The 23,921-nt window shown below is 42.2% G+C and overlaps 2 protein-coding genes and 1 long non-coding RNA gene across 4 annotated transcripts; 1 reads left to right on the forward strand and 2 right to left on the reverse strand.

The window, feature by feature from the left end:
- Positions 1-1,840: 1,840 nt before the first annotated feature.
- On the reverse strand, positions 1,841-13,434 carry nfatc4 (nuclear factor of activated T cells 4). 2 transcript variants are annotated; one of them, XR_003833903.1, is made up of 14 exons: positions 12,898-13,434; positions 9,258-9,403; positions 8,259-8,777; positions 7,961-8,136; positions 7,249-7,411; positions 6,894-6,994; positions 6,453-6,554; positions 6,109-6,296; positions 5,623-5,763; positions 4,834-4,889; positions 4,604-4,730; positions 3,566-4,273; positions 2,103-2,315; positions 1,841-1,988 (listed from the first exon to the last, which is right to left on the reverse strand). XR_003833903.1 is itself a non-coding variant. In XM_029453508.1 (13 exons), the coding sequence occupies exons 1-13, from the start codon at positions 13,040-13,042 to the stop codon at positions 2,245-2,247; spliced, it is 2,643 nt and encodes an 880-aa protein (XP_029309368.1). In that variant the 5' UTR covers positions 13,043-13,434; the 3' UTR covers positions 1,841-2,244. The 2 variants fall into 2 exon arrangements, 1 of the variants encoding a protein (XP_029309368.1); XM_029453508.1 differs by having other exon boundaries at positions 1,841-2,315.
- Positions 13,435-16,796: 3,362 nt separating this feature from the next.
- ltb4r2b (leukotriene B4 receptor 2b) lies at positions 16,797-20,527 on the forward strand. Its single transcript, XM_029453275.1, is given in 6 exon segments — positions 16,797-16,902; positions 18,379-18,453; positions 18,455-18,978; positions 19,402-19,602; positions 19,696-19,739; positions 20,275-20,527. Coding segments are annotated over 6 exon segments (1,203 nt in total).
- A 1,095-nt stretch (positions 20,528-21,622) lies between these two features.
- On the reverse strand, positions 21,623-23,227 carry LOC115022765 (uncharacterized). The gene is made up of 3 exons (XR_003833954.1): positions 23,145-23,227; positions 22,391-22,426; positions 21,623-21,792 (listed from the first exon to the last, which is right to left on the reverse strand). It is a non-coding gene; the product is annotated as an uncharacterized LOC115022765 (long non-coding RNA).
- Between the last annotated feature and the right edge of the window lie 694 nt (positions 23,228-23,921).

Genomic DNA, 23,921 nt, shown 5'->3' on the forward strand with positions numbered 1-23,921 from the left:
TAATAGAACTAGTGGTATTAGTATTAACATCATTATGATTAATAGCGTTATTAGTGTTAGTATGAGTTAGTGTATCAGTGTTGCTATCAGACTCAGTGCCAGTAGTGTTGCAGTGGCTGTATCAGTACTATTATAGTACACTGTGTGTACACTTGTGTGTTAAGCCGGCAGCAGCAGATATGATTCCCACATACCTCAGTGATCCTATAGTTAGCTTGTCTTTTGGGACTCTAGCGTTCCAGTGATGGAGCTTTACACATAATGGTCCATTTAGTTTTCCCTCTGGCTCCTTATGATCTAACGCAGACATTTCCATTAAGGGTCCATTCGGCTGCTGTTTCATGAACCTGTAGGTGTCAGTCAGGCGACTCACGGCTCTCTGTGTGATGTTTGAGATTATACCTCCCCCTGGTGACACTCTTGAGTGACTTTATGTGACAAGACGTGGATAGAAGAGTAAGTTATGATGTGAGAAAGAATGATATAATAACAGGTTTTTGAATCAAGGTATGAAAAAAGTATTTGAAGCAACGTGTCCTGGTGCAGGGAATGACCTACTGCTAAATAAATAGTTAGTAGGTCATTCAGCAACTTTAAGTCAGGGTGACCTTGCTTATCAATCATAGGCTGGGAAACTATGTTATACAGATAAAATAAATAATAAAATAATGACAAATTGTGTGTTTCTCAGCATTACATCAAGAGAACATGAAATCTACGACATGGCAGCGGATAAAAAAACATTATTTAAAAGTGTTTCTGAGTAAGATTAGTTAAAAGAACTTACAAAGTGTTTCTTTTTTTTTTAATAAGTGAATTATTACGTCAGAGGATAATATCTAAATAAAGGAAAACTTTAAAATGCACAAAAGAAGATGCAAACATTTGATCCCTAGTAAATGAATTATTTGCAGTGAGCTTTGGGCTTGGAGTCGTCCCCTCCATTGTTGCCACATTCACTAATTAAAGTTTCCACGTGTAAAAACCTTCCCTGAGCTGCATCCAGAGAGAGAGAAATAGGAGCTTGAACTGGAATAATGAATGTCAGGAATGAATTATGGCTTCAGATTCCAACAGTAAGTTATCCTTAAAGGACGTTCAAAGCACCAACTACATCTATCCCTTACCATTAAGGCTGTTTTTGGTCTCAACAAGCTCCCAACATGCCCATGTATGGTTGCACTGAAGCATTTAGACCCATAAAACTGTCGAGAAAACATATAATGCTACTTTAGCGTCTTTTGTTTTGTTGGTGTATTTGCATTACCTTTATTGCAAATAACTATAACCACGTTTTGTGTCTTTATTTCTTATAGCCACACAGCAGAACATGAGACCTGAGAGGTGTTACAGCAGAATGAGTGATACTGTATCTCAGTTGCTGATACCGTTGAGGCGTTCCTGCGTCCGTCCGTCCCCCCCCCCCAGGTGGCGCTGTTCTTCCAGACAAACCTGCTCGGCTTTCAAAAGAACTAACAAACTATTTCTCATGCAAACCTTTCAAACAGCGTTAAAAGTCACAGCTTGGTCAAGTCTCAACGCAAGAGGCATTGTCATGACATGGGTTGTCAGTAAAGTCTTTTAGTCATCTTCTCTGCTTGTAAGTCATATTATCAAACTACTACGCCTTAATCTGGCAATGCAGGAGAAAAAGCAGAAATAATTGCTGCTATTTGGCAACAAAGGATCCTAAATCCTGTCACCATTACTCAGAAAATGTCCATCCCATCCAGGAACTGAGCAGACAAATGTGTTCTTACTGCAGGATGGATTACCTTTCTGCTGGTGCAATCTGAAAATAAAGACATAATTGCGTCTCTTAAAATAAAAGGTATCTTTTATACATATGTTTTCCTGTAGAGAATAAGGCATCTTGACATAATAATTTATTAAACCATTTAGTTTTCCATACACTCTCAGCCTTTTTCTTTTTCCATCAGTCCCTTTATTCTCGATTCACCTTGTTCGAGCGTAGATTTAGATTTATTCTGCAAGTAAAACACACGAGACACACAAAACTCAAGCGCGTTCTTGTATAATTTATATTGAAAACATGTTAAAAACATTAGTTTCCCTTTTATAAAACCACATAAAACAGGTACCTGTGGTCATAATTACAACAGTGTTCTGGTAATCCCCCTGCCAATACCACGTAACTGGAGCGACGCATCTTAACACCGAGTGCATAATGGATTTAAAATGATGCTGAATATCAAATGGGGGGGGTGAGGAGCTGCTCTGCGCTCAGTGTGGCTGGTTGTCCATCTGTGAGCCTGACTGGTAAGACTGGATGTCCTCCCCGATGAACTCCGTCACTGCGGAGGGAAAGCAGAAAATCACAATCCTCTCATCGACCTCGTACAGCACCACGTCACTGGGACGCTTGTTTCAGCTAATGCATCGCTGGAACCAAAGATAATCAACCCTCAAATAATCTCCTCCTGCACAAACGCTTTAGTTGTGATGATTTTCACAGAAGCTCAATATTGCAGCCATCTAAGGAAAAAGTCTAGTAAAGACAATATGCTACTTCGGCCTTAAACACAATTGTTTTTAAAACGTTGTGGCTGAAATGTTTTGCTTTGGGGGTTAGTTAATATCACAATTGTTCATCGCTGAGCAGTTTAAAATGCCAGCAGGTGTGACATCTTTAGAGTATGCCCAAGATAATATCAGCCGAAATATTGGCTCGCATTATGCAAGTAATGTCGTTATGCGATATTCAACAGCGTTATCGCATATCTTCCTCATATTGAGCAGCCTTTCCGCCTGTACATATCTTTATATATATCTTTAAATGTCATTATCAGTATTGGCTGCAAAAGGAAATGCGGACGGGCTGCACCTTACAGAGTTCTTGTCATCCTGCAGGTTAGAAGAAGTTACACTTATCATCACTTCTGAAGGAGACTGTAAACCCACATCTCAGCATATAGTAGCATATTGTCTTTACTAGACTCATAACTTTGTCTTGGTAGACAAGTGGTAACAGCGCATGCCCTATGCAACGTCACAGGTTCGATTCCAGTCTTAGGACCGTTCAAGGATTCAGAGATAAGACTCGTTTCAGAGACCTGCTCCAACCTGGCATCGCAGAAAAGCTGTTGCACTTGACGGGTGAACTCCGGTGGGACAAGAGGAGACGAACTGTGTTGACATGCGTGAGGCTTGGTGCTCACACACAGTGGACAAACTTCACCGTTGCGGCTGTTTGCATTCCTCCTGATGTTAATTAAAAAATGCACGACTGTTTCTGTTCTTCTTGTTTTCTCTAACTGCTTTTCGTTGAGCAACCTTGTGCTGCAGAATGACAATAAATGTTCCTTGAATTCCTTGAAAGAGAATACTTCAGTAAAGTACTTTCAAATTGTACAATACAGTAAATGTACTCAGTTGCACCTCTGGATCCAACACAACTCATCCATACTTACTTAATGTGCATAATAACATTTCTTTATCATCTCTGTCTGTCCTTTGCACGTCTGTAATGTCGCCAAATAGTTCAATTTATCAGATTCTTACACGTTTGCATTGATTAGGATGAAGACAAATACGTGTAACTCACCTTCTTCAAATGTAATGTGTTGCATAGACGAGCTGGTAAACTCCAGGGGGCAATCCTGGATCTTGGCATCCCTCTCTCCCCCATGTCCCATCCCCAGCACCCTTCCCTGGGGGTCCCAGCCCTCGTAGTGGGAGTAGGGTGCCGGGCAGATGTCCTGATATAGGCTGGGGTGGGAGGGAGGTGAGGGACACACCTCCTGAGGATACGCAGAGTACTGGGGGTAAGGGGAGGTGGGGATGGGAGGCAGAGGGGAGGATGAGATGGGACTGCCGGCAGGAAACGGGCTGAGAGAGGAGGAGTGGGAGGGAGAGGGCGAGGAGGAAAGGTAGGGTGAGTCCAACCACGGGGAAGGAGAGGGGGAGGGAGGCTGCGGGCCCCGGGGGTATAAGGGGGGAAGGAGCTCGGTGAAGCCCAGCTCCAGGTTCTCGAAGCTGGGCTGACGCTCGGAGAGGGCCGCCCTGGACCCGCCGGGGTCCTCCACCGCAGCGTCGGGTTTGGAGCAGTACTCCTCATGGTAACTCATAGTGGGGCAGGGAGGGGAGTAGGTGGAGGGGTAAGGGGGCAGGAAGCCCATGCCTCGATCATCATCCATGGGGTCGCCTCTCACGTGGAAGCCCCTGTCCATCCTGGGCTGACACCCCACAGTCCCCCCATCCAGAGGCAGCACAGAGGGCCGGGACAGCAGCGGGTCCTCCTCTTTGAACATAACTGTGAGAAGAATGTGGAAATGTGTGTTATATATGTGTGATTGCCACATTTCTTTTCATTTATAATTATTTATATTTACTATGTATTTCTGGTTTACAGTATATCGTCATGGAAACAAGTTGGAACAACCAGGACTTGTAAAAACACAAGTAAAAGTACAAGAATTGATTTTGTTCTTGCACAATGTTTGTACCTTATAGAGATAAATATACTATAATAAAACTTGTCCTCTGAACATCAGGGAGGACAGTAACACCACACATATAAACACACAACGTGAACAACAGCCCCGACAGACAGAAGAGAGCTGCAGAGAGATGGGACACTCACTGGGGAGATACTTGAAGCAGTGAGTGCTGCTCCTTTTCCTCTTCCCGTTGGAGACGTAAAGACTAACCGACACAGGCAGACTGACGGACATGTCGCTGTAGGTGGGGACCCTCACGCACAACAAACACTATAAAAGAGGTGTGTCCACACAATACACAGAAATGTTTATGCTGTTGCTATAGAAACAATTTGTGATGTTTTTAGGACGGACGTCACGCACGCAGAATTACCTCATTGCTGTTGTCTCGGTCGACATGAGCCTCCTCCTCCCACTGTAGTTTACCATCTAATAGATGAGGACATAGAGGAGAATTAAGTGTAGCCTACACACACACACACACACACACACACACACACACACACACACACACACACACACACACACACACACACACACACACACACACACAGTAGGTTTAATGAATATAATTAGCTCTCATTGCGTCACAGGTACTGCCTAACAAACAGGTTGGTTCTGCTCGTAAAGCTGAAAGCACCTTGAGGCAGGCAGGTAGAGTTTAGAGGAGCTGCTTGTTTTTTAATCATAAAGATAGAATTGAAGAGTTTATTATTTCTCCAATTTAACTGTTATTGTCTACATTAAATAACACTTTGTTTGTCAGCCCGGTCACTCTCACAACTCTCACACTCTCACAATCATTCTGCCCCCTCACTGTCCCTCTCGCCTGTTTCACAACACAATTAAAATACATGTGCATATTATTTCATTACATCATTTTAATCCTTTTTTAAATAATAATAATACATTTAATTTATATAGAGCTTTTGTAGGTACACAAAGATACTATTTATGGTCCTATTATTTATTAAAAATAATTAAAAACTCACATGTGCTGGTTAGAAATACATTTTAAAAACTGTTTCTTTCACTGAATGGCTGTAACAACAATATCTGACTGCTGTTAGAAAGCCTTAATGACACACTGAATGCAACAGGCTGAATTATTAATACCCTCACTATTACTTAAATAAGTGAAGTCTCCTCTGTGGACCTTTACCTGTCCCTCTCTCCATGAAAAGGACTCTGGAGATCGGCAGGAAGTTTGAGCCGCTCAGCAGAAGCTCCTCTCCTCCCTCCACGGAGCAGGAGGTGAGACTGACGGACTCGATGACGGGCAGCTCCTGAGCCGAACGCTGGGCTGAGGCAGGGAGATTAATCCATTGAATGTGCATCTAATTAAAAGTGTTTAAAAATCTACGACTTTGGCGACTCCAAGTGGCAATGCATGCTGGACACAAAGTGGGTTTAACAACCTTCTTTGGTAAGCATTAGGAATGTCACGATATACTAGAATTGACCACATGTAGATATCATGTTAATAATACAGATAATACGCGGTTATGGTTTCATACATTCATTTGCCAAACAAAAGACTGGCAGATATTTCTTTTGGCCACAATAATCGTGTAGCGATCATCGTCACAGCTCCAGTAAGTATGTGTGTAATGGTTTATTCTCTTAGTGCGTCTGACCAGCTACTTACAGCATTCGATGGCCAGGGAGGCAACCTGCAGAGCCAGGACTCGGCCCGGCTGGGCTACAGGGGGCGTTAGAGGGAGGTGGGTCCGAAACACCAAGCGGACTCGCGTGTTCTTCCTCCCAACGTCTGTTTCTCCTTTCCTCAGCTCGATGTCCGAGTTCCTCAGCTTCAGGATCCCAGCACAGTCGATGCTACGACACAAAGATTTATACATTTAAGGGATTGTTTAGTCCACATTCGTCCGCGTAGGTCCAGTAAGGAAATATAACATGGCCTGGAAACTGGAGTACAAAGCTGAAAACATGGAACAACTAAAAGTGGGCTTGTAGGGTGACTTTCCTACTCACAGTGCAGTCATGTTGTTCTCAGGGTTGAGGGGGATGTCCAGAAGTTTGGTCCCCGTCTGGACACTTTCATGACTGGCAGTACCCACCATCTTCCCCGTCACCCTGAGCGGGAAGAAGCAGATCCATTTAACTCCATTTACAGTTTCTATGCTGAGTCCTGTGACACACTGGAGCTCTGTGCAAACTGTTTCAGGTTAACAACAAACTCTGATTGGCAAATAACATCATCTGGTTTTTTTTATCTTGAAAAGCCATAAGTAGGACATACAGTAGCTAGATCTTCTAAAATTAGGCTGATGTCATCCAGAGCATGTTACTTTGAGAACAACTGATTTCCTGGACCGACACTGGAAGCAGCTGGTGGTAAGTTACGCAACGGTTAAAGCCACAGTGGTCAGATGGATGCTCGGCAGTAGTTTAAACAGAAACACAGTTCAGTACCTGTGTATTTGATAGAAGGGATGTGGCCTGATTGATCGGTCGTCAGCCGTTCCGACGAAAACCTGAAGCGAGAGCGGCTTCCTCTCTGTGTATCCACACAGCTGTACGGAGAGACATGGCGTGAGGGAGGAAATCAAACTGTGTCGAGGCCAGCGGCAAGTGATCCACAACATGTGTCCTAAGACTTTGTTCCAGTATTATGAAACCACAACATTCAAACTAAATATCTACTTTGCCTTCAATAGAAACATAACATACATCTCATTCCAAAAGATTCTGAATATATACGTGTGTGCAAGACGTTAGATGGGAAAAACATATCAGTGTTGTCACAATCTGCAGGTTTGGGTTTCACCTTGACGATAGGGTGTCCTGATGGCGTGGCCTTCACGGCTCCTCTGCTCCCCTCGGTCTCATAGTGGGCTCTGTGGTGCGGGCGCGGCTGCACCTCAATACGCAGCTCGTACTGGTCAAACTGGGATGGCAGCGGCCAGTCGAGTGGCGGCAAGGCATTAGACCTGCACGTTTTAGATGAATTAAAAATGTAGTTTGTCAGAGATGTCAGTGAATAACTATTTTGCAGAGCAAATAATTAGATGTTATAGTGCAATGAGTGCAAAACTGTTTACAATGCGTGTCCTTTAGCATGAAAGTGTCCACAGCTGCTGTAGAAATATTAGTTTGAAGGAAAACATTTAGTAGATTAATGAACTCCTGTTAATCTTTTACAAGAACAGATACAACCACAGTGACATGCTCCAAGCATGATGCCATTTTTATTGTAACACAGTACTTACCTCATGTTGTTAAACCTTGAATAAAATTCTTTCGGCCAAATTGTGCTGAGCAGAAACTGCACAGACGTACTCCGACTTGCACTCACTGATCACTGACTCACTGAGTTCATATGAAAGTAGTTCCTTTGGGTGATGAAATGCTGGTGTGACCAAATGAGTAAGTTATTTGGAGTGTGCTTGTTTGTTATTTTCTAATTGGGTTAACCCTTTAACACAGATAACTGTGATGTTTGATGGATACTGTCATATAATGATTGTGTGCATCCTTGCCTGAACAGAGGGCTGTGGGCGCTGGCTCGGGTCCGGCCCCAGGCTAGAGCAGGGGGCACAGAGAGGTAGTCCATGCCCAGTGAAAGGGGCTCTCTCCTGGTCTGTTGGTTCTCTGGCAGCGGGCAGGGCGAGCTGTGGCCTGGAGCCTGCTCCGGATCCACCTCCCTGGGAGACAACTGGAAAACAAAAAGTACGGTTCATCAATTAAGTGTGATGCTAATTGTTTAACTATTGAAGCATCTCCCATATGGGGAGACAACAACATTTGAACACTATGACACCGATCCAGCGTCTGTACCTGTTCCAACGACGTCTTCCTGGTTTTCTGTGGGATGCTGAGCTCACAGCTGCTGGGCGGAGCTTGCGACTGAGGTGTGGAGTCTCCACCCTCGAGGTTGCATCCCTGCAGTTCATCTGAGTAACTGCCCCTCCGTGAAGTACAGGGGGAGACCAGGGGGGTGTTTCTACGCTTTTTACCCCCGGGGGAAGTAGGCCTCGAGGACGGCGAGAGCCCGAAGTTGATTGTGGCCTCGTTCAGCTCCTCCTCCTCCACCAGCAGGGAGTCGCAGCTGGAGGCGGGGCTGAGCCAGCCGCGGGACGAGGGGCTGGAGCCAGGGCTGGGGCTGGGGCTGAGGGAGCCAGGGCATCTGTCACGGTAAGTAAAGGGGTCCAACAGGGGGAGGTAGAGGCGCTCTCGGTCCCAACCGCCACCGCTGCCCATGTCCCAGTAACTGGAAATGGTGGGTGCTAGGTCGTCTTCAGGGGAGATGGTTGTTATCTGGATGCTCGGACACTCGACAACACGAGACTCTGAAACCTGGAGGAGCAAGAGGAGCAAGAGGAGCAAGAGGAGCAAGAGGAGCAAGAGGAACAAGAGACACCTTCAACTTTCTCTGTTTTGACTCTCAGTCAATAGACAGCAAATGCAAACGTTTAATAATTATGTCAAAATACCAAATATATCTGTTTTATATTACTGGAAATAGAAAACATTTAGTTTTGCTCTGACAAAACAAGGGACATTCTGGATTGATTCTCTACACGAGAGCAGCCGTTTATTTCCCCACAAACGTTCTCGATTTACAAAATCTACCAAAGTTATTATCACAACATAACAGATGACCACACATTTGAGACTCTGACAGTTGTTTGGAGAACACAACACAATGTTTGCAGATTTTTTAAAACTATTTTCCACAACCTATCAAAACATCATGCAAGCCGTCAAAACTTTGTTTCAATCTTGCGTTAACCCTCTGATGAAAAACTTGCAGGACTTGCAAACGGGTTGTCTCACCTGCACAGAGCGCGCCGGCAGGCTCTCATAGGTCCCGCTGAACTCTCTGGCAGCAGCCCTCCGTGGTGGCGGGGAATGCATCCCAGCCCGCTGATTGGCAGAGGATGGCGGGCTCGGGATGCTTATTGAATGGTGGTTATCTGTAACTGGTAGAAAAGATGATCAGACTGAATGTGTGGAACCCTGACAAACACTGGCACCAACATAAGTTCAGATCCCTGATTGAAATCACAAAAGTATCAAAACTGTGCAAACTGGTTGTTAAAAAGTGCTGAGTTCATTTTCCTAATACACACTTCCACTTCCACATGGAAACTATTTATCTTCTGGCTGTTTTTCCTTTTGTTCAAACACAATTCTTTTTTATATCATATATTGTGGGTTTTTAGGGGGTCATGTGAACTCCCATTAATCTTTTTTCACAACCGCAAAATGACATTTAGCTCTCAAAACGTGCTGTTCTCTTACATCTGGCATGAGAAAGACTCATTAGATGTCAATCCAAATACTGTAAACACAATTTGTGGTAAGTACAGATTCATTTTTTATCATCAACATGCCTGCATCACTCATTACACATCAACATTCCTTGATTTACTGATCTATAATTGATGCCATATGGAAAATGCATGCAACTGGGACTTTTCTTCATGACGTGCACTCCCAATGTCGTTGAAGCAAGTGCAGCGTCTTGTCAGTTTAAATGGGAAATACGACGGTTCACTTTGTTGTTGAGAGTAAGATGAGAAGATTGATACCACTCTCTTATCTGTAGGCCGCTAAATATGAAGCTGGGGCCAGGAGACGGTTAGCGTAGCTTAGCATAAAGACTGGAAACGGCTAGCCTAGCTTAAAGCTCACTGATTAACACGTTATATCTCTACAGACAACTGTAGGAAAATGGCACGTGGTGGTTTTTCGCATTGGTTGCTGCGTTTAGCTAACGCTAACGTTACTAGTTCATGCTATATATATAGCTCTTGCGTACCAGCAGTGACGATATACTGTACATACGATTAAGGAATATAGGCATGACATAGTAGGATTTTATTTTATATCTCACACAATTGACTTAACACCTGTATAAACTCTACTTTGAGTGTTTCCATACATGTTTTTCATGTATTATAGTCACAAATAGTGCAGCGGGAATTGTAGCCCAACATTTGGCTCTCTGATCGAAGTCTTACAACAAAGCTCTCGACAGCTACGAAGACGACTTGAGGCTTTTCTACATCTCCTTTATTTTAATTACAGAGAAACAAAAAGTTTTGGACTTTTTTTGCGCAACAATCATCCAAATGAGGACGCGACCCCTGAAGACCACGACCCTCACCACAACATTTCCCCAGCGTGGTGCGGTCGGCCTCCACATGGAGCCAAACAGTAGTTACTCTGTAATGAGCGAGGCTCCAACTGATCATTGTTGCGCTGCAGTGGCGGCGGGCCCTACAGGCAATTTTTGGGCAACGCGGACACACAACAGCAACTGCCAACAAATTTAAGACTTGGGGTGAAAAATCTCTTCAAATGTTTCCTGGCAACAGAAATATTTCCAAGCGGTTAAAGCTGCAGTGCTGAGGCAACTTCTGCTTTCACATGAAACAATGATTTAGATGTTTATGTGCAGACCAGCAGAGAAGTTTATGAGCCACGAAAATGTACCTAACACTTATTAAGCACAATAAACCTGATCTCAATTCTAAATGTAATATTTTATTCTGTGTCCTGAGTTGAACCTCACGAGGGTTGCAAAGCAAGAGAATATATATTGTTGTTTACATTCGTTTTTCAGACTTTCCTCCAGATTATGCTCTTTTCAGGTAAAATAATAGATAATTTGACCTCTACAGGGTTCTTATAACCCTTCAGGAAATCATAATTCATTCATGTTTAGACCAGCAGAAGAGTGTATCATGTTTAATATAAAGTAACACTTCACAAAACAAAGAGGAAAACTAAATAACTGTTCTTTGTATGTTGCACTTGTATTGCTTTGGGTTATTTATAGCTAATAGTTGAATTTGTATTCTATTGTTTCTGTATGTTGCACTTCAAACTGGCTCATTTGAAGACAGTGTTCACTTAAACGATTGTATTTGAAGCTATTGTACTTACAAGACTCTTGCTGTTCGGAGTTGTATCTCCAGGATTGTTTGCACTTTTTGTACGTCGCTTTGGACAAAAGCGTCGGCTCAATGAACTGTCATGTAATTCTGTGCCCTGAGGCGAACCTCTCATAAGGACGTCAGGACTAATATTGTATTTGTTTGTAGCATCATCGCAGAAAACAGAAAGAAATCATAATTCTGTCTTTTTTTAGACTCTGTAATAGTTTCTTCTTGTGAATCACTGAATCATTTTACTAAGGCCTTGGAGAGTCCTCGGTTAGTGAACATGACATGACTGAGCCGCATTAAATAAGGTTTTTCATCACTGTTATTATAAAACAGACTGAGTTTTAAGAACCATAACAAACCTTGGCCTCATTCTACATCATGAGTTCCATGCAGACTTTAATTTGGGGAAAAGAGGATATGTGTGGATACAGGGTACCAACCCAATACCAGAGCTCTGATTTAAGGTGTGAGAAAAGTAAAAGTGGGAAGCATACCGCCCTAACTTTTACCTCTTCAGAAATCTAAAAGTCATTCCAATAAATAGAAGTATAAGTATAATAGTGTTTGGTTGGTCACAGCTGGTAGGCATGTCAAACCAGGTACCAGCTTTGTTTTAAGGGGTCACAAGACAAAACAGTTGTGCTCCACAGGTTGGCACGTTGAATCAAAAGATATGGAGAGTTGAAGACATACATCTGAAGACCAGGAGTGACACCAGAGTGTCAGGATAGCTGTCAAAACTCTCCTGTGATGCTCTGAAAAGTATAAATGTATCAGAAGAATTGCTCTCTTGTTTGTCCTGTAGTTCACTCTCATGCCTTGGGTGTGGTAATACAACTGTATGCCAGTGTGGGCGGGAAACAAATGAGAGAGTGGATGTGAGGATACGAGGTGTGTGTGTGTGTGTGTGTGTGTGTGTGTGTGTGTGTGTGTGTGTGTGTAGTGAAAAATGGGGGAGTTGGGGGTTGAGTGAAAGAGGGTGGGAGGTGTGTATGTGGTGCCTGTTCAGTACACAGAGGTTGAGGTTCCTTCCCAGATGGCAGCTGTTAACTCTCCTCACACGCACAGCTGATTAGAAACACATTGAGTCTGGGGCTGCACGCACACATGCACAAAACACACAAATGCACACACAGACAGGATTACAGTCAGATATGCACACACAACACACACAACACACACCACAAACACACAATAACAATATACTCACATGCTTAAAGAGAGAGGCACACACACAAGTTCAAACACACACACACACATACAAACTTTACATAAGCACATGATGAAGGCCCTCATTACAGCACATGCAACATGCAGCCACACACACCCACGCACACACACACACACACACACACACACACACACACACACAAGTTCCCATGCATTAGAAGCGACTCTGTCAGGCCGCTCAGACATCCTCTATCCACTGTGTCCCTTTACTTCAACACATTTAACTTATAAATGACTGTAACCCAGGCTGCTGCTGCTGGAGGACTCCAGGTGCAGCAGGGCGCACTCACTCTCTTTCCCGGGAACAGAGCTCTCCGGCTCGGCTGAGCGAACCGGTGATGGCCCCTGGCTCTGCCGCGGCGGAGGGTCCTCCTCAAACACCAACTTAAACTCGAACTCACCCTCTTCCCAGCCCGAGCCCGGCGCGGCCCCCATCGCCCTCCGGCAGCACGGACAGGATACAGACCGAGTGATACAATCTTATCTCCCTGCGTCGGCTTTAACTTCGTTGGTGCGCCTCGAAAAAAAAGTTTCCCGGAGATATTCCCAAAACTTTAGTCTTTCTCCTATTTGCTTGTCATGGCGCAAATAGCCTATCCCTCGTCCTGGAAGCTTCTGATGTAACTTCAGCAACTTTTCCAAGCCGTTTCCACACGATGAAGACTGCTTCTTGCTCGGGTATTTGCAACTTTTTCAGCCTGGATGCCTTGCGGTCCAAATCAAATCTTCTCTCTGGATATCTCTCAATCTTTTCCGAAACACATCTCCCACATACAGCCGGGTCTTTCATTCTATCTCCATCGCCATCCCTGTAGCTTCTTCCTCCCCGTTCAAGACAGACAGAGGAGAAAAAAAAGTTTATCAAATATTTGTGTCGTCCTTTTACCCTTAATTGCCTTTGGGTGGGTTTCCCAGCTCCAGTTGGTCCGTTACTTATTCCCCATAGGACCTTGTGCCTGTCAGTCAAATATCCCCCCTGCCCAACCTCCTGCCTCCCCCTTCTCCCCCCTCCTCACTCACTCTGGAGGTTTTTCTTTTACTCAAACTCACTTCACATTTACTTAATACAGCAACACATATTTTAAACTCTACACATATGGCTCGTCTTTATCTTATTTAGCATCATCCTCACATCATTGTCTTCTATCTTCCCATCACGATATCATGCTCAGCATCAATAACTCTTTCTCTCATTTAAGCCCAAAACACTACGATTATTATTCCAATCATGAGCAGCAGTTCACTGTCTCCAAAACCTGCCATTGTAGTCCGGCTGCATAGCCACCAGGGCTGTGATGTTAACTGTCAGCAGTGAACATAAGAGGGCCTATTTCCTGTGGCGATGAACACGACAGCCCCCCTTTTTTAGCTGTCACTCTTCCCTCTCCTCCCCCTTTCCTCTTCTACTTTTTTTTCCTTTCTTTTATTTTTTACCCCACTTCTCCTCGTCCCTCCTTCTCTTGAGTCTCCCCTCCCTCCTCTTCCTCTCCACCAAAGATCTGTTTCTCATTATCCTCTGTAGTCTGCTCTCTGTCTGAGTCAGGAGACGAAAAACTTAAATAAACACTCTCTCTCTCTCTCTCTCTCTCTCTGGCTCTCTCCGCCTCAGTCCAGCTCCTCATTCCCCCCCCCCCCCTCCCATCCTCTCTGTCCTCCTTCCTCGTCCTCCTCTGATTCTCACAATCATTATGTATGTTGTACTGGCGTGTAACTGGGGGCTTGCTTCACTCTCCCTGTCATCCTCTTGGGGTTGTGTGGGCAGGCCTTGGATCCTGATCTCAAGATGTTGCAGTCTGGTCAGGGAGAGGAGAGGGAAAAAGTTTTACCAGCCGGGCCGACGCAATACTTTATGTGACCAAAGGCAGAATGTGATAACCCACACTCCCACCAAATCTCCACAGGGCACTATAACAAAATTAAGAAGGAACATCTGCATTTTGTCAATTGTTGACGAAGTGCAGATGTTTGGCGCAGTTTCCCGGCCTGCCATATTTAAAAATCTGGGTCAAGTGAAACATTTTCGGTTGCTATTGACTTTGTGCACGATGTCCCGTCGAGCTGGTGACGATTCTCTCGGACCAATCAGTGGTCTGCAGGGTTTTAACGTCACCTTTTAGTGTCGGCTTAGCTCACTTGGAACTTCGACAACATTTGCAAATGGAAAACCAAAAGAGAGCGAGTCGAGTTGAGTAGAGCCCGAACCCAATCACTGCGCGGATACTTTGCTTTATGGAATCGGCCTTGGCGGAGGTCTTCGCTCGCCGAGTGCCCTCCAGTTTGAATTATTATTACTGTTGCACATTAGCCTTTTAGCACATCCTCTTTAGAACTCTGGAAAGTTATGGCAACAATCAATTTATACATCTAAACGATCGCAAAGTACTACTTGCATGTACTTGATTGGACGACTCATTGATTACGTCACATTGTGTTCAGTTGAGTCCGAGCAGGAAGACGTGATTGTTTTGGAAAAGTTCAAGTTTCGTCGTCCAAACTAAAATGCAAAAGTTTCTGATTTGTCAGCTTTATTTTTTAAACGTTTTTGAATGTGAAAGGGCGATTTAGTGCGGATGGTGAGAAAAAGATAACATTTCAAGGTCAAGGTTCAAGGTCAAGGGTTAGCTTTCAGCCCCCTCCATGCTACACACAGGCAATTTATAAATAATATTAAATATTTAAAATTAGAATTCAATAAAATAGGCGATAAAATAGAAAAAAGTATATAAAAGAATAAAAAAAGGAAAAATGGGAAGGAAGATATACAGTTACATATAAATATACATATAAAACATGTACAATATCAGTGTAACATATAAGTAATTACACTAGTGTTCACACGGGCGTCCTGAAACTTAATTTGCCAAAATGGTAAAAAAAACAACAGTTTTAGTTTTATGAGTTTTTATATGTGATTGAGCAGTAAGACCAAATGAGGTAACTGGTTAATAAAGCTGAGCTACACGCAGGCGCCGTATGCATGCATACGTTCTAGAAATGGAAAGTTTTTGTGGGGGTTGTGAACTGTAAAGCCTGTAAAGGCTAATAAATAGTTTAAAGGAGTGCTGCAATGAGATGGATGAGTGCAGCACACAGGAGGAACTGCTGAGTGTCAAGTTTATGGGAGGAAAGGAGAAAAACAGAAGATTTGATTCCTGTGGACGAGTTGCCATCAGGTGGTGAAACCAAGAACAGGCTTCTGGAAACGTTCCTCCGCAGTGAGCTTTGCTTTCACAGCCCGAGGACACGGATTATTGTCATCGTTGAAAGTGTTGCAACTGAGGTTGTGAGTCAGAGAGAAACGGATTCAAATGATTTATGGAGAGATTTAATCGATTACTAAGAACTGAAACATTTGGTGTTGCTGAAATCTTTATGTGCATATAAGAAAAATATATTCAGATATTACATCCTTTAAACGAGTTAGAAAACAAAATACATTCATTTAAAAAAAATATGTAACTTATGGCATAAAAATACTAAAATAAAATAAGTGCTTTGAATATATAAATATATAAATTGTCTCTATGCTCTCTTTTTATATTTGAGTAGGATTAATTCATTCATATTTAGTGAGTAATTAAGAAACTTTAAGCAAGATTTTGCATATTTGCCTCTTTTTATTTGTATTAATCAGCTCACTTTTAATTTATTTAATTCTATTTGGTCTTAAAACCACTTAATTCTGCCTTCATCTTCATCTTCATCTTCATCCATTTCAGGTAAAGTCATCGACCTGTTGTGTGTGAGTGTGAAACATGCAATACCTTCCCAGGATGGGCTTTGTCATTCATTTCCCCACCCAGGAACACGCATTCCTGTCCGATACTTGTAGGGACTAGTGAGTGAGTTGTGTGTGTGTGTGTGTGTGTGTGTGTGTTGTCTGTATGCGTGTTTGCGCTTGTGTGCTTGTCAGCATCCATGGAGCAGCGAGCTTGTGCAAGAATTTGAATCACCTGGACTCCTCTGTTTCTTCAGAATATGCAGTTTTGATACACTTTCATGTTTGTTTACAGAAAGAACACACAGAGTTCTAACGTTATAGCACAGACACCACTCACAGGATCGTGCATGGAGATAATATAAACCAGGAGATCGAGTGAGAGTTTCAAGGAAGGACACACCTCCCTGCCTTTTCCTCCCTAACCACAGCATGTTGCAGCCTGTGTGGCAGGATGTGATTCACGTTATTATGGACAGAGCGAGCGGAGACCGTCACATAAGGCTGTCGGACAGAGCGGAGAGCAGCGGTGGAATAACTCAACCTGACACTCATCACAGAGAGGCATCCAGGAAAGGTCAGTCAATCTTCAACGTGCACTGGAAAAAGTTAATTTAGGACTTTTTATTGACACATTACTTGATATTTCACTAACATCGGCCTCTTTCCTATTCTTTCTTTCAACCTTAAAATAATTATTTACTTTTCTTGACGTGATTATTTACAAGTCGCAGATTTATTATAAACCTATGACTCATTTCTCTTTATTTACTCTGAACTGCAAGATAATCCATCGCAATTTCTTTATTGGCATTTCAACTCATTTGAAGCGTGATTTTGTGATTCTTTATAAAGTTTCATAAAGTTTTGATTGATTGTTTTAGAACAGTTACTATCTTTGCACAGCAAAAGCACTTTGTATTCTTCCTATTTGTGAGATTCTTTTACAGCCCATTCCTTAGTTTGTCATTCAAACATAGGCGTTGTTTCTCCTTAGTGTAGTTTGTCCATCACAACTACCATCACATTTACGTCCAATATGGCAGATGTTTGTGTTTGTACCTGACCGGGAGCATGGTCACCTGTGGGTTGGAACACTTATGTCACCTGGTTTTATTAAAAAACGTTAAGCTGTAATTTGCAATGCTTTTCACCTGACAGCTCAGACGTGCTCTTGTATTTCTGTAAGACTTTGTTTACGCGTTGACTTGTTTACAGCCATCAGGGGAAAATAAACAGTTTGCTTTAGTGCGAGCAGAGAAAGGAAAGTTAGGACTTAATGAGGACAGAAGGGCTCGTAGTTCTCACAAGGGGAAATGTGGTTTTGCAGATTTCACATCGTTCCTCTATCGGCATCACTCACGTTTAATTGTTCAGCATATTAGCGTACAACAATATGAAAGGATACATCATCACGTCAACCTTCTGAACTGAATGGTGGTGTTTCCATGTCAGACTGTGTTGAAACACTGCTCTTCTTGATAGGTCGTGCTAATGTGTGGCATGTTTTAGCATGCTGCCTCTGAGTCGGAGCTGTTGGCTACAGAGTCTGATGTGAATACTTTAGAGGCTGCGTCAGGGTGGCAGCCATCCTCTCGTTCTGGAAACAGCCAACACACCATTGATAAACAATATTTTGAGATGTTTATCTTCAGTTAATGGAGCAGTTGACTCTAATCTGAATAAAGTATCTCGTAAAAGATGCAAATTACCACGACTAGTACGTTAATGGAAATGTTATTAAATCAGTTTTTCTCTTTTACTACCTCTTTTTATCCTTCTGTGAGAAACAGTTTCCTTCCAGAGGAAGTTCTTTCCGTCTGTTCCTGTAAACTTAAAAGAGGACTCATGCAATGGCGGTCCACACATCAGATAAATATAAGAGCTATGGGAAGCGTTCGTCAAAAAGGTTATCATGACGTCTGAGATCAGGTCTCAAAGCTGAAGCCAGCGTGAGAGAGAAGTTCATAAATACATCTGCTGATTGAATAAAAACATGTGTTTGCTTTAATGCCGGACACATTGAAGCTCTAACTTTGTTTCTCATCCTCAGGATCAAAACGTCCTCATCATGTCCAACTTCAGTTCTCCCTCCTCAACTTTCATTCCCAAAGTCGTAAAAAACCACGAGGATGACAGCGTCGTGAGCAATGACTTTTCCACGACCTTGGGTGCCCTCATCCTCAGCTTGGTCGTCCTCCTGGGCGTCCCCGGCAACCTCTTCATCATCTGGAGCATCCTCGCTCGCGCCCGACGATGCTCGGTCACCACCCTCCTCATCCTCAACCTGGCGTGTGCCGACGGCTTCCTCATGGCCCTCACCATCTTCTTCATCATCTACCTGGCCAAGCAGACGTGGGTCTTCGGCGACGCCATGTGCAAAGGCCTGTTCTACCTGTGCAACGCCAACATGTACGCCTCCATCTTTCTGATCACGCTGATGAGCGTGCACAGGATGGTGGTCGTGGTGTTGCCGCGGAAAGTGACCACCCTGGTCAACAAGAAGGTTGTGAGGAGGGTGATCGTAGGCACGTGGGTGTTGGTGATGTTCATTTCTATCCCCTCGCTGGTGTTTCGAGACGTGAGAGACGACCACGACGAGAAGAATAGAACAAGGCTGGTGTGTGCGCCCAATCACACGCAGTCTCGGCATGTAAGTAGACTCTGAGATAAGATATGTGGCAATGCAGCAGACAGAGAAGGTCCAGTCCGATGGAACACAAATATATACATAAAAGCTCAGAGTCAAAACTAAACATATATCTGGAACAAACTCCCAGAACACGGCAGGTTCCTTTTACATCAACGTGTTTCTTCTGCACGTTGTCTTAATGCTTTTAGAGTTTTTGTAAAAGCACTTGAAATCGGGGTTTTCTTCCAGCAATAGTTTTCTAAATCCAAGCGTGAGACTTATTTCTTCCCTCACTGTGTTTACTTCCACTTGTACGGTTTAATAAATGAACAGATTGAGTATATTTGTCTTGCTCTTCCTTGTTTTGACAGATCCGGTCTTGTCCACAGAGACACATGTAATCATCACAATGAGCACGTCTGTTTTGTGTCCTCCTGTGTGCAGGTGAGGTTTCAGTACGCCTTAGAGACGGTGTCGGGATTCATCCTCCCTTACGCAGTCATCATTATCAGCTACGTCCTCATCCTGAGACGCCTGAGGAAGACCAAGTTCCAGCGAAAGGTCCGCAGCGAGAAACTCATCCTGGCTATTGTGGTGATGTTCGGCCTCTTCTGGCTGCCGTACCATGTTATCAACATGATACAGGTGTGTGTTCACGGCATCACTCATCATGATGAAACACCTTTTGTGATTTTAGATCTCTGTAATGAACTCTGAGCATGTTGTGGTGTGTTCCAGGTGACAGCTGAGTGGTACCCGGAGAACACAGCCATGAGAGAAAAGTGAGTTACGAAACATCTTCAGCATTTTCACTCAAACTAAATGATTTTGATTTACTTTTTATTTTGTGTGACACTTTTGAGAAAAGCTCATTAATTTCCTTTGATTAAGATTTTTCTTTTAAGAATATAAACACATTTGAATGCTGATAATTTTGCCGCTGTTTTAAATGCAAGAGGCAACAAAAAGCCAAAAATAAGGCAAAATATCATTGAGCTAAAAACTATATTTCTATATTTTAACGCTGATATTGCTAGTCTGTCTGGTGATGTGTCTCTTTCTGCTGATTTTGTGTCTTTTTTTGGGCGCTTTGTGTCTCCTTGTGGTCATTTCTCCTGACCCTTTGGGCTCCGGGGCCGGTGCCCGGTTGGCCCAATCAGACGTCCCTCCATTGATATACTTAAAGTATTTCATATGTTAGTTTGAGAGCAAAATGTTTAATTTAATCTCTTAAGGATGCTACCAAACTTCAATTAAATCCCCCTAAAAATAACAAAAGTTTTAGTTTGTGGTCTAAAACGTTTTGCTCCTGTGCAGATTGGACCACATCTCTCAGTCCAGTCGTGCGGTGACTTCGGCGTTGGCCTTCATCAGCAGCTGCGCCAACCCCGTACTCTACACCTTCGCTGCGAAATCCTACATCAAGAAGAACGGCGTTGCCTTCATGGCTCGTCTCTTTGAGGGCACGTCGTTTGACCAAACAGGAACCAAAAAGAGCAAAGAACACGGGGAACTCAGTGCTGTTGACCACTCAAATGGCACAGATCTGACCTGCATATCACAGCTGTAAATACTTTTATTACATTTTGTTGCAGTAATAGAGAATAACACTTCAATAAGGAAAACACAATTATTGATAATTATTTGCGTCCTCTCGGGGAGAAATTAGATTACGAAAGAAACAAACTGGCATTTAACAGTTAAGTTAATTTTTACCTTCACACACAGGTTAAGGCCTTGCTCAAGGGGCACCTCAGTGGTGGTAAATAATTATGGAAAATATACAAACATTTAATAAATGTGTTATTGTATAAATTAGTTAACAATTGTACGGTATCTGCTTACAGCTACATTAGTGTGTTAAGCCCATATGAATATGTTTATATACAGACATGCTAAATAGAGGGATTAAAAGTGAAGTCATTAAACAAATAATCTGGCAGATAAATGACATTCATTTCTAAAGAGCTCGATTAATTAATCAGTGCATTCAATTGTAGCCACTTTCGGGCCAAAGAAATGAACTACTTGTGAATTAATAATCACGGTGTTGCGACATAAACACCCTGAAGAGTGCGTGACAACTGGAAACTCAGAAATCATCTCTCTCCATACTGCACTGCGACGGCAGACGTGTTGGGAGCTGGACTCTGCATTCCTTCAAGTCACCGACCATCACACCGACGCGTTAACGCTTTGCATTAACTTCTTACAACTGCAGATTTTACGAGTCATTATTTCTGCATGTTTGTCAATTTTAAGGTTGTTCGTTTGTAATGTGGGGTTCCTCATGAGTTAAGCCTTTTGTATTTGTTGCAGCCATTTGTAAAAGTTACGTAAGAATTTATTGTTTTTGAATCAATGTACTTAAACTTGCTATGCTCAATCTTTTTACTATTCATGCATTTTTATTGTGAAATAAAAAAAAAAATCTTTACTGCTCAGAAGATTTGAGCAAGACTGCACTAAATAACCAGCTTTACACGTGAACGTTACCTGATGTCAAAAGCTTTAGATTTGCTAGTTTCCTCTGCAGTTTATTACAGGTGTTAGACATTTCAATAAGCCCCCCCCCACCACCACCGTTTAATTTCTTTAACTGAAACTATTAACTACTGATGAACCCATAATTGTGTACATGAAGGCAGAAATGATTTGACAATAGTTTAACACATGTAACTTTATTTATCCGTAGATTTCAGTTCATTTGAAGTAAAGATGTTGACCTTTGTTTCAAAGATTAAACAGTCACAACTTATTTCAGTATAAACATTAAAATTAATCCTTTTACACTGGAAGTTCCCAACTGTGGCGATCCAGCAGCGTTTCCATTACCTGTAAAAACAAATTCAACAGTCAGGTTAATCTCAATTTGTAATACAATTAACATCCTGACTAGTATCTGTAGCGTCAAACCATCAGCGCAGTGAAAGAGTAATCACGAGGTTCAGCTGAAACACGGACTCACATGCAAATCATCATTAAGGTTTGACTGTATGACGCAGAACTGAAGTTTTTAAAGTGGATTCATCAAACAAATGTGGAATCTTTCAATCCACCTGCAGCCGCTCTGAGATGCAGAAGGGATAAAAGCACATTGACACGTGTGTGTAAATAATATCTGACATTACACTAAGTTGCCTGATCAGTTACACCTAGATAAAAACTGATATTTAGCCTACCCTCATTCATAAAAACTTTATTACCAAGTATCTGGTGCACAATTATGTTACTAATACCTCTTTTACAAAGTTAGAAAAGCATGTTTAAATCAAGCCTTCCTTGATGTTCTCTTGCACATACTTATCGTAGTCACTTCCACAGTGAGGCAACTTAAACAGATATTGGTAATTGGCTAAAGCCCAGGTATCTGTACATCCCTACAATAGAGTGCATTCATAAACTGTAATGTGCAGCTTCATCTGATACTGACCTTATAAAGATGCATCCGGTCCAGGCTCTTAAAATCCTAAAAAATGTAAAGACATGTGACAGGTTAATTTCAATTTGCAATACAATTAACATCCTGACGAGTATCTGTAGCGTCAAACCATCAGGGCAGTGAAAGAGTAATCATGAGGTTCAGCTGAAACACGGACTCACATGCAAATCATCATTATGGTTTGACGCAGAACTGAAGTTTTAAAGTGGATTTATTACAAATGTTGAGGTTTTAAACTAATCTACAAAGTATGAATGTTACACCTGCAGAACAGTTAAAATGTTCATGCTTGTTTCAAATTAGTGAAGCTTTGAGGATGTAGTTTGTGGTAGTTTAAATTAAGCATGAACAATCTCTGAACACAAATAAATAATAATACACACACACACTACAACTGTCCCCTACAATTAACATAACTGAGGCCTGTCAGTTGCACATGTGAAAGTATTGTTTTAATTTTTAATTGTGCATAACGCATGTAATACTTCAACAAAGCGCTATAAGTGCCATAAAATGGATAATTACATCATTTTTAAACACCTAGACATGTATGGTGCAACTGGTCTCGTGAGCAAAGACCATGCGGCCGGTTTGGCTCTACTGAAGCCACAATGCTAACACTAACATGCTAACACTAACATGCTAATGCTGTGCAGAGATAACCGCAACAAACTGCGACTAGCAGAAACATAAACATATAAACTAACTAAACAAACTAGTGTGGTGACGAACTGTGAACACATACCGTCAATGAAGCTTCACGCACGTGGTTTTTTAAGTCTCTCTGCCGCTACACGTGCACGTGCTTTCACCGCAACAGAAGAGAAGTTGTTCCGGAAGCTGAGGCTCAATTTATATCTTCATCAAACCACGTGATCGCAAACAGGCAGCTTCCGGTTCTGGCGGAAAAAGAGCAAATATTATATAAACACATGTTAAAATAAGCTAATATTAACAGCTTATCATAGTGGAAGATAAGTTAACTGAATTTCATTTATTTTAGGTTAATGTTTTATCCATAACTGTACATGTATTAAGGTTTTTAAGAGAGACTAGCACTGTACTGAAAAATAAAGCAGCAATAAACAAATAACAACATTATTAATGCCTCAGAGTTATTAGAAGAGACACTTTAGCTATTTTATTTTATATATTTATGGTATCCTTTATTAGGTTATAGGTTAGGTTCTGTTTAAACTGTTTTTTCCGTTCTTCTAAAGAGCCTACTGATGATATATCACTTTAATGCCATATATAGTAAAAAAAAAGCAATGATTCTATGCAAAACAATGGCTCTTAAAAGCAGTTTAAAGTGCATTGATGTGCATTAAAACAATGCTCTAAATGTAATAAATATACAAACGTATATATATATATAAAAACAAACAAACACATGAAGTATATCATTATGAGTGTTTAAGGGACTTTCCAAATAAATAACAGTAATATTATTAGACGCTGATTTATAGTATAATATATCCCATTTTTATTTGTTAATTTCTGCTGTTTCTCCTCTAACTTA

This window comes from Cottoperca gobio, chromosome 17 (genome assembly GCF_900634415.1).
Source record: "Cottoperca gobio chromosome 17, fCotGob3.1, whole genome shotgun sequence".
Taxonomy (NCBI): domain Eukaryota; kingdom Metazoa; phylum Chordata; class Actinopteri; order Perciformes; family Bovichtidae; genus Cottoperca; species Cottoperca gobio.

Excerpts from the sequence above, each read along its gene's own strand:
- nfatc4 (XM_029453508.1), bottom strand. The coding sequence starts at position 13,042 with ATGGGGGCCGCGCCGGGCTCGGGCTGGGAAGAGGGTGAGTTCGAGTTT. Across the intron at positions 8,137-8,258 it reads GGAAGACGTCGTTGGAACAG|TTGTCTCCCAGGGAGGTGGA; the intron begins GTACAGACGCTG and ends TTTGTTTTCCAG. Across the intron at positions 6,555-6,893 it reads CCCTTCTATCAAATACACAG|GGTGACGGGGAAGATGGTGG; the intron begins GTACTGAACTGT and ends CTTCCCGCTCAG.